This window comes from Dama dama, chromosome 21 (assembly GCF_033118175.1).
Source record: "Dama dama isolate Ldn47 chromosome 21, ASM3311817v1, whole genome shotgun sequence".
Lineage (NCBI taxonomy): Eukaryota > Metazoa > Chordata > Mammalia > Artiodactyla > Cervidae > Dama > Dama dama.
Window position 1 is genome coordinate 53,437,165 of NC_083701.1, and position 16,902 is coordinate 53,454,066.

The 16,902-nt window shown below is 40.7% G+C and overlaps 1 protein-coding gene across 1 annotated transcript in view; it reads right to left on the minus strand.

Moving 5' to 3' along the window:
• Positions 1–4,779: 4,779 nt before the first annotated feature.
• Positions 4,780–16,902, minus strand: part of PKHD1L1 (PKHD1 like 1) — a 171,522-nt gene continuing 159,399 nt past the window's right edge. Inside the window, exons 74-78 of the mRNA XM_061122850.1 lie at positions 14,195–14,346; positions 13,665–13,811; positions 13,154–13,307; positions 10,361–10,602; positions 4,780–4,940 (exon numbers count right to left, since the gene is read on the minus strand). Coding sequence (XP_060978833.1) covers positions 10,361–10,602; positions 13,154–13,307; positions 13,665–13,811; positions 14,195–14,346 — 695 coding nt within the window. The 3' untranslated portion in view covers positions 4,780–4,940. The remainder of the gene's footprint in view (positions 4,941–10,360; positions 10,603–13,153; positions 13,308–13,664; positions 13,812–14,194; positions 14,347–16,902) is intronic.

Genomic DNA, 16,902 nt, shown 5'->3' on the forward strand with positions numbered 1-16,902 from the left:
GAGCAAAGGCTGGTATTGTCAGGGACCCAAACTCTTTTCAGCTCAGTTCTCTACACCTTCCCCAAAGGGGCTGGCGTTTGCCCTCCTGGTCCAAGGAGGCACCCTGCTCCATGCAGCAGGAAAAACAGGAAAGGCTGGAGAAAGGCAAAGGAATGCATCACAGCCATCTTTTAAGGTAAGTTTCTAGAATATGCCACAAGATTTCTTCTGTTTTCATAACTCACCGTACAGAAGTTGGTCACTCCTCACTGCACTCAAGGATGAGAAATAGTCTCTTCTTCATGGCACTGTGCCCACCAATGATTCTAATAAGACTCGCATTGTGTTCATTACATGCTAGGCACTGTTCTGGTGTAATAAGAAGCCTAATGGGCCAGCGACTGACATAATATAGGCAACATTATAGTCGTAACAATAATAGGAGTGGCCACCCATTACTGAGAGCCCAACACCTGTTGGGCATTGTGTTAGATGCCTTATGTATGATGTAATCAGTCCTCAGATTGGTCCACATAGCAAGGTAGATATTTTCCATATTATACAGGTGAAGAAACTGAAGATAAAGGAGACTAAGAATTTGCCTGAGGGCACAGAGGTGGTAAAACATAAACCTACAATTTGAACAGGAATTTGGACCTAAATATGTTTTTCTAAAAACTCTCTTCACAGTGAAACACTTTCTCCTACTTGGGGAAAAGTGGGAGGCAATTAAATATTGGAGCTGGGATCTGGAGTTAGATTTGAATCTCAGCTTTACTGTTAAAAGCTCTGTGAACTGGGACATTTGATTTAATCTTTTAGGTTTTGTTTCCTAATCCGGAAAAGGGGATAATAAGCTAATAGTAAAAATGTAAGGAAAGCATCCATGTAGAACACGCAGTGCAGTAAGGATGTGGTAAATCTCTAATTATTGTTATTAGTGGTAGTAGCATTTTAGATAGCACTCTTTAGGATAAAGTGGACAAGAGGTGTACTACCCAGATGTAGTACCCAGATGTACTACCCAGAAATCACTGCAATGATCAAAAGGTGATGGAACTTAGAAAAGAGTAGACAGTTGTACAAGAATAAATGTTTCACTTATTATCAGAAATACAGGAAGATATTATTACCTCCTTATTCTCTGTTCCTTACATTGACCAAGATGGGAACATCATATTGATTTACTTTATGAATTTTTCAGATCCTGAAGAAGCAATGCTAACATACAAAGTATTTTTTAATGACTTGCTCAACAGCTAAGTAGCCACTTTTTACATTAAAAAGTATTTTTAAAAATTTAAACACAAATTTGTAAGGCAGAATTGTTCAGAGAAACATTTTTTTTTTAAGTAGCCAGCTTATGAATGAAGGCTATATAAAGACATATTGCCCATGGATTTTTAACAATTAAGCATTTTAAAAAGTCTTAGTTAAAACTGCAATTTTCCTGGCACAAATAATTATGGGTATGTACTATAATAACTGTTGGAGTAGGAAATGGCAACCTACTCCAGTATTCCATGGACAGAAGAGCCTGGTGGGCTACAGTTCACAGGGTTGCAAAGAGTTGGACACGACTGAGCGACTGAGCACGTAATCACTATAATAATTTTAGGAAAATTTTTAAAAGCAGACAGCCAGAAACCTAGAGAAATTAAATCAGAAACTTTTTAACAAAGTCTGTGGCTAAGAAGCAAATTTTTAGAAATTCCCTTTACTCTCAAATAATTTGTCTAGAGAAATCCAGTCCTCTTAAAACTGAGTTCCCCTGAGATTATGGTGAATATTTCTATCCCAGATCTTTTCCCCTTTCTTGTCCTATCTCTGTTCCCCTCAGGATTGAGGAGTATCAAAGAAAGAGGGGGGACTAAAACCAAGCAGAACCCTGTGGAGTCTTCCCAGGTATAAAAGTCCCTTCATGTCCCCCCTTTCTTGTTTGTAGAAGAAACGCTTTAGGCTCCTAGGCCTTCGCCATGTTCCAAAGAGCAAACTGGAGAAGTTAATGATAAGAACAGTAGAGTCACAAGACCCCTAGTCCCTCCTGAAGGAATATATAAAGCAATCTGATGCATATCTATCAGTTGCTCAGTAAAATCTAAGTCACCCCCACCCAGTGGAGGAGGGTGACTGCATTCTAGCCACAAGCACGTACACCCCAGGCTGGAGCCAGACAATTGAAGACTGAGATTCCTGAAACATCACTCTGTTGCTTCACCACCGGCCAATGAGTCAGAATGTCCATGAGCTGATGAGGCGTCCTGAGACCCTGTTATCTTCATCCTAATTATCTTCCTTAACTCTTCTTTAAAAGTCACTGGGGAGTTCTGAGCTGCCCTTTCTCTTTGCTTGCCACCCTGCAAAGAAACCCTTACTTTGTTGCAAACACCCCCTGTCAGAGTTTGGCTTTCTGTGCCACAGGCCCACGAGCCCTTGCTCTGTTACATTAGAAAAGTTCTTTATTGAAAATCTATGGAAAATTTTTTTAAAAATCCAGTGGACTGAATACAGCTTGAGGTAAGGAAAGCCTACAGCTAGTGATCAATTTTGTGGCTTCCACAGTGTTTAGATGTGAAGATTTCTGCATCTCTTCCAGAAGCCAAATGTAGGAATTTGTTCCTTAGATGTCACAATTGTAGTTCTTGGAATTTAGTTTTCCAAGCAAAAGGAAGTGTTGTGAAATGGAGAGTACCTTGGATTTTCATTAGGAAATCTGGTTTTTAAGTCTTTCTTGTCAGTCTCTCTCTCTCCTCCTCATTTTAGTGGTAGAGTTTTCTCAACTCTCTGGGGTTGGAACTGAGGGCATTATTAGTGTACTCAATCAACAAGTGGTGTGGTCTCATCACTGCTCTCTGGACATGAAAGCTGTTGCTCATGGAGTGGACTGGTGCTCCAGTAACATCAGACGGCTTCTTCTTCTTTTTTTTTTTTTAAATTGGAGCATAGTTGTTTTACAGTGTTGTGTTAGTTTCTGCTATACAATGAAGTGAATCAGCCATGTGTATACATATTTGTTGTTGTTTAGCCTCTCAGTCATCGTGTCCAACTCTTTTGTGACCCATATACTGTAGCCTGCCAGACTCCTCTGTCCATGGGATTTTCCAGGCAAGAATACTGGAGTGGGTTGCCATTTCCTCCTCCAGAGGATCTTCCCGACCCAGGGATTGAACCCCCAAGTCTCTGCATCTCCTTCATCGCAAGCGGATTCTTTACTGCTGAGCCACCAGTATCCCCTCCCTTTGGGACTTCACTCCCACCCCCCTATCCCACCTCTCTAGGTCATCAACAGACCACAGAGCTGAGCTTTCGGCGCAGTGCTAGCCATCTGTCTGACACATGGCCGTGCCCATACAGCAGACGGCTTCTTGATTTCCCCAAGCTCCGTGCGGCATTCATACACTGAACACTGAGTCTGCGTCTAGTAGTCTCAGACATCTCATACGATGGCAACAAAAATGTTGAGTAAGGAAGAGACTCACTACCTCCAAGGAACTCGCCATCTCGTGGTGTTTCAGCCTTCGTTCTTACCCCCCACTTTCTGTCAGAAGGCTCTTACTTGGCTAATCTCATGTTTATCTCACCACTTATTTCAGGCATCATCGTCTTCTGGAATCTGTCCCTCACCCATCTCCATTCTCACAGGATCCCTCCCTCCAGCCGTGCCCCTCCACCATACCCCTCCAGCACCCTACGTCTCTCTCCTGGGTACCACATCACACCTCCTTGTATTGCATATCACCTTTTCCGCTACTGTTTCCCCAACTACCCTGCAGACTCTTGGAAGGTGAGGACAGCATTTTACTCCTTTAGTCTTCTCACTAGAATGCCTGTTATTGAGTAAATGTACACAAAGTAAATATATACAAAAATATCTGGTTTTATTACATGGTAAGTTAATAACTTTTCTGTTTAGCAAGATTAGCAACGACCTGGGGTGAGCATTCTAGGGAATGGTACCCTGTAGAAAGCGCTCTGGGACCCGCTGGATTCTCCCAGCTGTTCCACATGCTTCCTGAGTGTCACTTGCTGGAAGGTGACTTGTGAATGTTACTTCTCCTTGCTCTCGACACGGCCACAAAGCCTTGATTAGAGTTATACTTCTAAACCGAACATTTCCTTTAGACTTTTCTGAGTAGAAAGTGCACTTTTTATAGTATGAGAGCTTTTGGTTAACTTAGCTATGGTAATTTGAGGCTTTTTTGCACTCTCTAATTTTCTCTCTTGAAAATAAGTATCTCTTTTGGTGTAATCTTGGGTTGCAGGAGGTCACACTCTTCATAGTGACAGTTTTGAGTGGGAAGAAGGGGTTAGCAGAGGAGTTTGGATTTGTTCAAACAAAGGACACCAGGAAAGCTCTTCTTAGAAGACTGGCCAGGGGTGGCAGACTCAGAAATCTAGAATAATCTAGAATTCCTGGGATTTCTGTGGATCTGAAAATATCAACTTTGTCTGAAAAAAAAAAGGGGGGCGGGTTTTAAAACAATCTCATTTCTCCAAAATCTTTAGAAATTAAAATGGCTTAGATCATTGGAAATTAGAGCATTATGAGGATAGAGAAAAATAGATCCCCTGGTACAATATAAAAATTCAGAATGCTTTCAATCTGATCTAGAGAAATCGAGTCAAAACTAGACAGCTCTTTCAGCTTTTTAAAGGATTTTATGGTCTGTTGGGACAGCAACTTGGAGGTGGTATATCACTTACAAATCAAATATTTCTAAACGTTTTAAAAATGAAATAACATACAAACACAAGGAAGCAAAAGAAATTTATATTTTGAAGAAATTTGATTTTTGTGATTAAAGCTAAGTAATACATTTTATATATTATAAAAATATTTTTAGCATATTTTCTTGAAAACATTAGACTTTTTATTGGTGTGCAACAAAACAGTTCCTAAATAAGCAGTTTCTGTATTTGTGTTTTCAACCTGTTCTTCAGAATAGCACTTCAGTTGCTTCCTGAAAAGCAAAACAATACAAAAAATTTTTAAGAACATATAGTGTGATTTTAAAATATGTTTAATTAATTTTAACTTTCTTACTATTTCATGGAATGGTTAATAAGACAAAAATCAGTATTTCAGAGTTTACCAATTTAAGCTGCTCTTGTGTGGAACTGTGGAGAGAGAACAGTGGTCCTTATACATTATAGTTTTCACATTGAAGTTTTCTTATTTTATTTAGTATAATTTCACAACTCTCTTAAAATACTGTTAATTCAGAATGCAAAGTTAGTAGAAAAGAAAAACAGAATTTCATCAACAAACAGTTGCTATGATCTGAATATGTGAGTGCGTGCTGTGTCCGACTCTTTGCAATCCCATGGACTGTGGCCCGCCAGGCTCCACCGTCCACGGAATGGCAAGAATACTGGAGTGGGTGGCCATTTGCTTCTCCAGGGGATTTTTCCCACCCTGGAATCGGACCTACCCAGGAATCTCTTAAGTCTCCTGCATTGGCAGGCAGATTCTTTACCAATAGCGCCACTTGGGAAACCCCATCTGAATGGGAAAAAAAGTGAAAGTCGCTCAGTTGTGTGTCTGACTCTTTGCGACCCCATGAACTATATAGTCCATGGAATTCTCCAGGCCAGAATACTGGAGTGGGTAGCCTTTCCCTTCTCCAGGGGATCTTCCCAACCCATGGATTGAACCCAGGCCAGGCCTCCTACATTGCAGGTGGAATCTTTACCAGCTGAGCCACCAGGGAAGCCCCACCTCAAATTCATGTTTTAAAACCTAATGTCCAATGTGATGGTATTAGGGTGCTTTTGATAGGTGCTTAGGTCTTGAGGGCAGAGCTTCCATGAACGCGATTAGTATTCTTATAAGAGACCCCACAGAACTCTCCAGCTCCTTCGACCACATAAAGATACAGAGGAAGTCTGTGACCCAGAAGAGGGCCCTTATTTGACCATGCTGCATCCTGATCTCAGACTTCTGGCCTCCAGAATTGTGAGAAATAAGTTTCTGTTGTTCTTAAGCCATTCAATCTTTGGTATTTTATTATAGCAGCCTGAAAGGACTAAGACAGTGTTTAAGTCTTCTCATGTCTTAATTGAAGAATTATGGATTATTTAGTAGCAAAGGGGAAGCTGTTAACTTTTTCATCTGGGAAAAAAGTCCTAAAAAACACCAAGAACAATATCATTTACCAATGACTTGAAAATAGGATTTTCTGAATTTTGTAAAATTCCAAAGTTGTAAGATATAGGTAGGGAGAAAGTCAGTGAAGATAATTAGGGAAAAAAAAGTGTTTAATGAAGAAACACAAAATGTACACATATAATAATACTGTACAAATATAATAATAATAAGCAGTACTTATACTTTGTATTTTAATGCTTCTTGGAAGAAAGAAATGAACTTAAGCAGTACCTATCACATTATTATAAAATGGACAGCAAGTTTTACTCTTACTAGAATTCTGGGGACAAAAAAACTGGCAATAAAATACAATAACTTGTGTGCTGCTCTTTACCTTTGATCCCTCAGCTCCAGACCCATCTTCTCTATTATCTACAAGAGGCAGGGTTGAGACTTTTCAAATTATGCTTCTCCCTTGACAGCTGGTTTCTAATTAGTTTCTACCAGGAGGAGGGAAGAACGGATTATTTCTTCCTGAAGCCCCAGGCTCCAGTTGTTCTGCCACCCTCCCAGAAAGGCAGCCTTATTGTTTCCCTTCATCCTGACTTTTTTTTTTTTAATTTTAAATTTAGTCTTGGCTTTTAGTACTGAAATACTTCATTCTCCTAAATTATTCAGTTCAGTTAGGTTCAGTCATTCAGTCATGTCTGACTCTTTGCAAGTCCATGGACTGCAGCATGCCAGGCCTCCCTGTCCATCACCAACTCCTGGCGTTTACTCAAACTCATGTCCATTGAGTCGGTGATGCCATCCAACCATCTCAACCTCTGTCGTCCCCTTCTCCAACCTTCAATATTTCCCAGCATCAGGGTCTTTTCAAATTGGTCAGTTCTTTGCATCAGGTGACCAAAGTATTGCAGTTTCAGCTTCAGCATCAGTCCTTCCAATGAATATTCAGGACTGATTTCCTTTAGGATGGACTGGTTGGATCTCCTTGCAGTCCAAGGGACTCTCAAGAGTCTTCTCCAACATACAGTTCAAAAGCATCAATTCTTCAGTGCTCAGCTTTGTCTATAGTCCAACTCTCACATCCATACATGATAACTGAAAAAACCATAGCTTTGACTAGACGGACCTTTGTTGGCAAAATAATGCCTCTGCTTTTTAATATGCTGTCTTAGTTGGTCATAACTTTTCTTCCAGGGAGCAAGCGTCTTTTAATTTCATGGCTGAAGTCACCATCTGCAGTGATTTTGGAGCCCCCCCAAAATAAAGTCTGTCACTGTTTCCATTGTTTCCCATCTATTTGCCATTAAGTGATGGGACTAGAAGCCATAATCTTAGTTTTCTAAATGTTGAGTTTTAAGCCAACTTTTTCACTCTCCTCTTTCACTTTCATAAAGAGGCTCTTTAGTTTTTCTTTTACTTTCTGCCATAAGGGTGGTGTCATCTGCATATCTGAGGTGATTGATATTTCTCCCAGCAATCTTGATTCCAGCTTGTGATTCTTCCAGCCCAGGATTTCTCATGATGTACTCTGCATATAAGTTAAATAATCAGGGTGACAATATACAGCCTTGATGTACTCCTTTTCCTATTTGGAACCAGTTGGTTGTTCCATGTACAGTTCTAACTGTTGCTTCTTGACCTGCATACAGATTTCTCAGGAGGCAGGTCAGGTGGTCTGGTATTCCCATCTCTTCAAGAATTTTCCACAGTTTGTTGTGATCCACACGGTCAAAGGCCTTGGCATAGTCAATAAAGCAGAAGTAGATGTTTTTCTGGAAGTTTCTTGCTTTTTCGATGATCCAACAGATGCTGGCAATTTGATCTCTGGTTCCTCTGTCTTTTCTAAATCCAGCTTGAACATCTGGAAGTTCACAGTTCATGTACTATTGAAGACTGCCTTGGACAATTTTGAGCATTACTTTGCTAGCAGGTGAGATGAATGCAATGTGGTGTAGTTTGAGCATTCTTTGGCATTGGAATGGAAACTGGCCTTTTCTGGTCCTGTGGCCACTGGTGAGTTTTCCAAATTTGCTGGCATATTGAATGCAGCACTTTCACAGCCTCATCTTTTAGGATTTGAAATAGCTCAACTGGAATTCCATCACCACCACTAGCTTTGTTCATAGTGATGCTTTGTAAGGCTCACTTGACTTCTCATTCCAGGATGTCTGGCTCTAGGTGAGTGATCACACCATCATAATTATCTGGGTTGTGAAGATCTTTTTTGTATAGTTCTTCTGCGTATTCTTGCCACTTCTTCTTGTATCTTCTGCTTCTGTTAGGTCCATACCATTTCTGTCCTTTATTGAGCCCATCTTTGCATGAAATATTCCCTTCATATCTCTAATTTTCTTGAAGAGATCTCTGGTCTTTCCCATTTTATTGTTTTCCTCTATTTCTTTGATTGTTCACTGAGGAAGGCTTTCTTATCTCTCCTTGCTGTACCTTGGAACTCTGCATTCAAATGGGTGTATCTTTCCTTTTCTTCTTTGCCTTTCGCGTCCCTTCTTTTCACTGCTATTTATAAGGCCTCCTCAGACAACCATTTTGCCCTTTTCCATTTCTTTTTCTTGGGGATGGCCTTGATCCCTGCTCTTGGACAATGTCATGAACCTCCATCCATAGTTCTTCAGGCACTCTGTCTATCAGATCTAATCCCTTAAATCTATTTCTCACTTCCACTGTGTAATCATAAGGAATTTGATTTAGGTCATACCTGAATGCTCTAGTGGTTTTCCCCACTTCCTTCAATTTAAGTCTGAATTTGTCAATAAGGAGTTCACGACCTGAGCCACAGTCAGCTCCCGGTCTTGTTTTTGCTGACTGTATAGAGCTTCTCCATCTTTGGCTGCAAAGAATATAATCAATCTGATTTCGGTGTTGACCATCTGGTGATGTCCATGTGTAGAGTCTTCTCTTGTGTTGTTGGAAGAGGGTGTTTGCTATGACCAGTGTGTTCTCTTGGCAAAACTCTGTTAGTCTTTGACCAGCTTCATTCTGTACTCCAAGGCCAATTTTGCCTCAGGTATTTCTTGACATTCTATTTTTGCATTCCAGTCCCCTATAATGAAAAGGACATCTTTTTTGGGCATTAGTTCTAGAAGGTCTTGTAGGTCATAGAACTGTTCAACTTCAGCTTCTTCAGCGTTACTGATTGGGGCATAGACTTGGATTACTGTGATACTGAATCATTTGCTTTGGAAAGAAACAGAGATCATTCTGTCGTTTTTGAGACTGCATCCAAGTACTGCATTTCGGACTCTTTTGTTGACTATGATGGCTACTCCATTTCTTCTAAGGGATTCTTGCCCATAGTAGTAAATATAATGGTCATTTGAGTTAAATTCACCCATTCCAGTCCATTTTAGTTTGCTGATACCTAAAATATCGATGTTCACTCTTGCCAACTCCTGTTTGACCACTTCCAATTTGATTTGATTCATGGACCTAACATTCCAGGTTCCTATGCAATATTGCTCTTTATAGCATCAGACCTTGCTTCCATCACCAGTCACATCCACAACTGGGCATTGTTTTTGCTTTGGTTCTGTCTCTTCATTCTTTCTGGAGTTATTTCTCCACTGATCTCCAGTAGCATATTGGGCACCGACTGACGTGGGGAGTTTATCTTTCAGTGTCCTATCTTTTTGCCTTTTCATACTGTTCATGGGGTTCTCAAGACAAGAATACTGAAGTGGTTTGCCATTTGCTTCTCCAGTAGACCACATTTTGTCAGAACTCTCCACCATGTCTGTCTTGGTTGGCCCTACAAGGCACAGCTCATAGTTTCACTGAGTTAGACAAGGCTGTGGTCCATGTGATCAGATTGGTTAGTTTTCTGTGATCAAGGTTTTCAGTCTGTCTGCCCTCTGATGGAGAAAGATAAGAGGCTTATGGAAGCTTCCTGATGGGAGAGACTGACAGAGGCAGAAACTAAGTCTTGTTCTGATGGGTGGGGCCATGCTCAGTAAATCTTTTTCTGTTGATGGGTGGGACTATGTTCCCTTCCTGTTATTTGACCTGGGGCCAAACTATGAAGGAGGTAATGAAGATCATGGTGACCTCCTTCAAAATTGCCTCCTTCCCATGCATGCACTGCTACACTCAGTGCCCCCAGCCCTGCAGCAGGCCACCGCCGATCCCCGCCTCTGCTGGGTGGGCAACAACTTTCTTTGTGGCTGAGACTGTCTTTGTGTCCACAGTGGTGCCACGCTGCTGTCTTTATTCAGTAAGCATTTTCTGACACTTTAGTATTTGCAGACAAACAGCATGTAGCATGCTTACCTAGAGTACGTTCAATGTCACAACTGCAGTCGTCAATACTTCCAGGAGCAGCACTCTTCCCACCAGACAGCTTATCACTGTAGTCACTCTCTGGGCAGCTGGGCCCACCGTGGATGCTTTGCTGTTGCTGCCGCCGCTGCTGCTACTGCCTGGGCTGGAGACAGACTGCGGGGCCAGGCTGAGAGGCCTGGACTCCACCCGAACGGACTCATCCAGGATAAATTCAATCTTAAAATTTTTTCCTGGGGGGGGAAAAAATCATCAGTGTTTGACTTCCTTTGATTATCTGCTTGTTTTCATACACTTCCAACTGGGTTTTCATCAACTTACAAATATTGTATAACCCCTAGTGAAGTACTTTTGGAAACTGAGTCAAATAATTGAAATATAAACAAGTGTAGAGGGGGGCTCAGAGTGAGAAGTGTTCTATCTGCTATAGTTAACTTCCCTGGTGGCTCAGATGGTCAAGAATCCACCTGCAATGCAGGGAACCCAGGTTCAATCCCTGGGTCACGAAAATCCCCTGGAGAAGGGAATGGCTACCCACTCCAGTATTCCTGCCTGGAGAATTCCATGGACAGAGGAGCCTGGTGGGCTACAGTCCATGAAGTCACAAAGAGTCAGACAGGGCTGAGCAACTAACACTTTCACTTTTATCTGCTCATCAGCTATGGACGGGAGGACTCTGGATAGATTTTCTTTCTGGAACCTCAATACCTACTTCTTAGGGGTTCTCTCCTAGTGCCCAGGACTGGCTGTTTGAAACAAAAGACAGTATGGAAGAGAGCTGAGGGTGCTGAGCCTTGTCTGATCATTGTACACTTGACCAAGGAGCAATGGAAAGACAGTTTATCACTTTTCTTGCATATGCTTTGTTGTTTTTATAGTTTTACAGTGCTTCATCTACAAACTGGCTAACCAATCTAAAAATCATGAAAAGATGACTATATTTGACCTTCCTTACTGTACAGAAGCAGGGAACTGAAAGCCTACACTTCATGGGAAAAAAGAAAGCAAGAAATAAGGAAGGAAGGAGGAAGGGAGGGAGGAAGAGAATTAGAAATAACAGATAGACACTCTAAGGGAAGCTTTGAACTCTAAAGGAAAATTTACTGGGTAAAAGGAGAGCACTATTTTGTTATCATGAAAAGTGCCAAAATCTCCATTATTGCTTCAGCACTCCAGTGATCCCAGTTACTTTGGAACACTGCCACTGAAAGTGTTAGTATGAAGACCTTGATCCTCAGGTTGGGTCTTTGCCACTGGGAACCTTCTGAGTCCACCTTCCTGGGGAGGTGGGCAACCTTCTCTCAGATGGCGTTCTTGTCAAGTGCCTCATAGCCCATAGAAGGGTCCCATCATTGAGGCTGACTGCTGAAACTTACAGGACACTCCAGGTTCTTTCCCCAGAGCACAATGTTGAACTCATTGCCACCGGATTTGATTTCCATCAAACTCTAGGTTGAGATATTGCTGCCCAGTAGGAAGATCAAGCTTCTCTCTTTCGGAGTGATTTTAGCTTTTGCTATTTAGCTCTTATGAAAAAAAAAATCCAGATTATTGTTAGAATTTCTTTAACTTCTCTGACTCTTTATTTTGGCTTTTTAAAGAGAATTTATTTTTGGCTGTATTGGGTTTTCATTGCTGTGGTGAGCGGGGGCAACTCTCTAATTGCAGTGTGAGAGTTTCTCATTGCGGTGGTTTCTCTCGTTGCAGAGCATGGGCTCTAAAGCTCAGGCTCGGTAGTTGTGGTACACAGGCTTAGTTGCTCTGTGGCATGTGGGATCTTCCCAGATCAGGGATCAAACCCATCTCCTGCACTGGCACATGGATGGATTCTTTACCACTGAGCCACCAGGAAAGCCCTATTGTGGCTTTTATTCTGACCTTTAGTATGTGTGTGTTTGAAATAACACTGGTGAGGAAAGTGAGGGCTGAGATAAAACTTTTTCAGGAGTTAGGGCCTAAAAGGTCCTTAAATGAGCCCCGGGTTGAGGTAAACAGAGTAATGTTGGTCTGTCTCCAACACAGAGAGTCTATTTCCTTCTTTTTGACATTGATTCATCTGTCATCACTAGAGACCTATTTTTTTGGACAAATCATTTTTGCCATAGTAGAAAGGCTTTTACCAGTTGAAGCTATGCCATCAGTCCACATGGAAATAATACAAGAAACCTCACTGTGGGAGTTGTGACTATATTTACATTAACCATGTTGAAGAGATCATGAGTTTACTTCATGAGAACTCACAGGAGACATTTGTTCTGATCTCAGAGCAAATTGTAATTCATCAGAGCGACTGTTCTATCTTTAGAGAGCCATGAATCATGGAAATGCTCCTGTTTTCTCCTTTGCATTGGCTTATAGAAAGACTAGAACCCACTTTCCAGCCCAACTCTGAACTCTAGCATGGGACATTAAAATTACCTGACACTATCTTACCTTTGCTTTTCTTGAACTGAAAGCTCTATATATTAAATTTTCTTATTATACATGTAAAATGTAATTCTCACATAGTGAGAAAACTTAGAAAAATTACACATGGATGAGAAAGAAAATATGAATCATTATGTAATTTTGATCTACATCCTCAAATTACCTGTTTTAATTTTCTTAATTGCTTATTTTATTTTTCACCTTGTTTTGCATATTAGATATATTTCTGTAAGCTAGACATTCTGATTTCTATAATTTATTGACCATAGTAGTATAGACCACTTCGTTCATTAAAATGAAATTATAATTATCCTTATTTATGGATATACATGTGAGGATCCAAAATAGTACACTCACCTGTTCTAAGAAGAGTAAGATCTGTGTAGTTGGCCCAACAGCTGCTAAATGGAATTGTTGTGTTTCCACTAAGTCCACTGATTTGGTTATTGTTGGAGTCCTTTAGTATGGCCTTCAAAGCCAGTGCAGTAATCCCAACTGATACACAATTACCCTAAAGAAAAAAAGAGTAGAGAATTACAACAATTGGCCTGTTACCATGCTTCTTTTGTTTTTCCCTAAAAAAAAGATATATAGAACTTTATCTTTTTAAATGTCTCATTTCAAATTTTACATCTACAGAAGCTCCTTTTCCTACACAAAAAGTTCAAATAACAAGTTGTGGAACAAGTTCACAGAAAAGGCACATTTTAAAAACAGTAAAAGACGATATTCATAGATAACAGTCCAAATTTGAAGAGGCAGTGCCATTCCCAGGTTGCCAGTATACCAGGATTAGTGAAGCTGGCTCACCCTCCAGAATTGATAAGTTCATTCCTCCACTTAAATAAATCTCTGAGTTATAACTTACGTCGGAATCTTCTGCCTTTACTGACGGCTGTTGAGAAAATGCCTGTCCCAGCTGTGTTGCCACCGGCTGAGTGATCACTGAGAGCGAAGACACGAGGGCCACATGATGAACAGGAAATGAAAACCTTCCAACCGGTTGGGCAGTCACCTGTGAATGGTCATGAGCCACAGAGTGGTTATCACACGGTAAACTACATTCAGTAGCAAACTCGTCTTAGCCAGGCTAAATGCAACACTCATTGTTAAAAGTATGTTCAAGGCGTGAAGTCAATATTATTACAATATTTCCTCTAGAGCATATTCATGAAGCACTGTTGTAAATAATCAAAGCAAAGCACATTTTATACCAATAAATACTTTTTTAGAAGATACACTCCTTTTTCAGCTATTTTATGATTTTGGCAATACTGTAAAAAAAAATAGGCAATAATTAGAAAGACATGTACTGTACTGAAATAGAAGAACAGTTAAAATAAGAAAGAAGCAATGTTTTAAATAGCAAAATGCATCTTTCTAGTTGCATTTTCTTACCTTAGCCCAGCCAGAATCACTGGGACTGGGGATTGGATCGGTAATAGACATGGAAGAGACATTAAATCCGAGGATACTATTGGTTTTTCCTAAAATTACAGCTTGTCCAAGAGAACCAGCAATTTCTTGGAGTTCAGATAACTGCATCTGACCTATGAGGAAAGTGTTATGACACATGGACTGTAAGAATATGGAATAGTGAGAACGTGTGAGAATATTCCACTTTAGTTTTTGTTTGTGCCATTCGCTCCATCCACATTAAAGAATTCTACAGGTTTCTAACTGTACCTGAGCTAAACATGATAAAGTCATACTAAGGAGGTCAGGAAAATAAAAAACTCTGTAGAATATATATATATTTTTAGCTAGAATTAAAGAAAAAAAAACAAAGGTGATAATATAATTTCAAGAAAAATGAGTGAGAGCATGCAGGGAAAAATGTTTCTTAATTTGATACTTTCCTATGTCATTCTTTGTTTAGCAGTGAAGCACTCTCATGTATGTCTATGATCAAATACTACTTTTTTAAAAAATAGAGTGTTAATTGCAGAATGGAAGGATAATTAGCATCATCGAATTTATAGTATGTAGTAATGAGTGGCTAACATTATCATTAAATTACCAACAAAAATGTTCCTTGCTCTGGACACTGACAATTTTCGAGGTTAATTCTAACACTGTAGGTAGTTTCTGTTCCCTTTTTGTAGCTTTGCAGTTCCTTGTAAACCTACTTCCCCCACTAAGGCTCCTTACCTTGTGAAGGGGCACCTCTTGCCAGAGAAGCCTGGAACTCTCCTAATGGAGCCCTTCTATTTCACCTGTCCCCCACACCATATAATCAGTTCTCAATTTCTAAATCTCTCTGACTCCACTGCCCAAATCCTAGTAAGCCCATCAGCAGCAGAGATACAAAAACAGCCTTCAAACTGGCTTCCTGGCATCCATTCCTCTTGCATTCTGTTCCACACACTGCAGTCACAGCGACCGTTTAAGAAACAAGTACAGAGTGAAGCCCATCAGAAAGAGAAAATCAAACACCGTCTATTAATGCATATATATGGAATCTAGAAAAATGGTATTGATGAACCTATTTGCAGGGCAGAAACAGAGGCACAGACGTAGAGAATGGACCTGTGGACATAGAAGGAGAAGGAGGGAGGGATGAATGGAGAGAGTACCACTGGCATATATACCCTACCATGTGTGAAATAGCTAGTGGGAAGTTGTCAAATAGCGCAGGGAGCTCAGCTCAGTGCTCTGTGATGATCTAGAGGGTTGGAACCTGTGATAACTTAGATGGGTGGAATGGGAGAGTGGGAGGGGGGCTCAGAAAGGAGGGGATATATGTACACATATATACATATGTATCCCCTCCTTAGGGTAGTATTAAAGAATGATCTAATCATCAGACAATTGCCTCATCTCCCAGGTCTAATCACAACCTGCTTAATCATCTAATCAGGTCATGCTTAAAATTTTGCATGCTAGGCTTCAGCATTATGAGAACCAAGAACTTCCAGACATACAAGCTGGGTTTAGAAAAGGCAGAGGAACCAGAGATTTAAAGTGGCAACATTCGTTGGTTCATAGAGAAAGAAAGGAAATTCCAGGAAAACATCTACCTCTCTTTTATCAACTACACTAAAGACTTTGTGTGGATCATAAAATACTGCGGAAAACTCTTAAAGAGATGGGGATACCATCCATCCTACCTGTCTCCTGAGAAACCTGTATGCAGGTCAAGAAGTAACAGTTAGAACCCTGTATGGAACAATCGATTGGTTCAGGATTGAGAAAGCAGTACAACAGGGATGTCTGCTGGCACCATGTTTATTTAACCTATACACTAGAGCACATCATGAGAAATGCTGAGCTGGATGAGTTACAAGCTGGAATGAGGATAGGTGGGAGAAATATCAACGACCTCAGAGGTGTGGATGATACCACTCTAATGGCAGAAAGTGAAGAGGAACTGAAGACCCTCTTGATGAGAGTGAAGGAGGAGAATGAAAAAGTTGGCTTAAAACTAAATATTAAAAAAACTAAGATTATGTCATCTAGTACCATTACTTCATGCATATAGAAGGGGGAAAGGTGGAACTAGTGACAGATTTCCTCTTCTTGGGCTCTAAAATCACTGCAGACGGTGACTGCAGCCATGAAATCAGAAGACATTAGCTTCTTGGCAGGAAAGCTATGATAAACCTAGACAGTGTGTTGAAAAGCTGATACATTACTCTGCTGTCAAAGGTCTGTATAGTAAAGGCTATGGTCTTCCCAGTGGTCGTGTACTGTTATGAGAGCTGGACTGTAAAGAAGGCAGACCGCCAAAGAATTGATGCCTTCGAACTGTGGTGCTGAAAAAGACTCCTGAGTGTCCCTTGGACAGCAAGGAGATCAAACCAGTCAATATTAAGGGAAATCAACTCTGAATACTCATTGGAAGGACTGATGCTGAAGCTGAATCTCCAGTATTTTGGTCACCTGGTGTGAACAGTCGACTCATTGGAAAAGTCCCTGATGCTGGGAAAACGTCAGAGGATGAGATGGCTGGATGGTATCACTGATGCAATGGACATGAAACTGGGCAAACTCTGGGAGATGGTGATGGACAGGGAGGCCTGGCGTGCTGCACCCTATGGGGTCACAAAGAGTTGGACATGACTGGGCGACTGAACAACAACAACAATGGCTGATTCATGATGTCA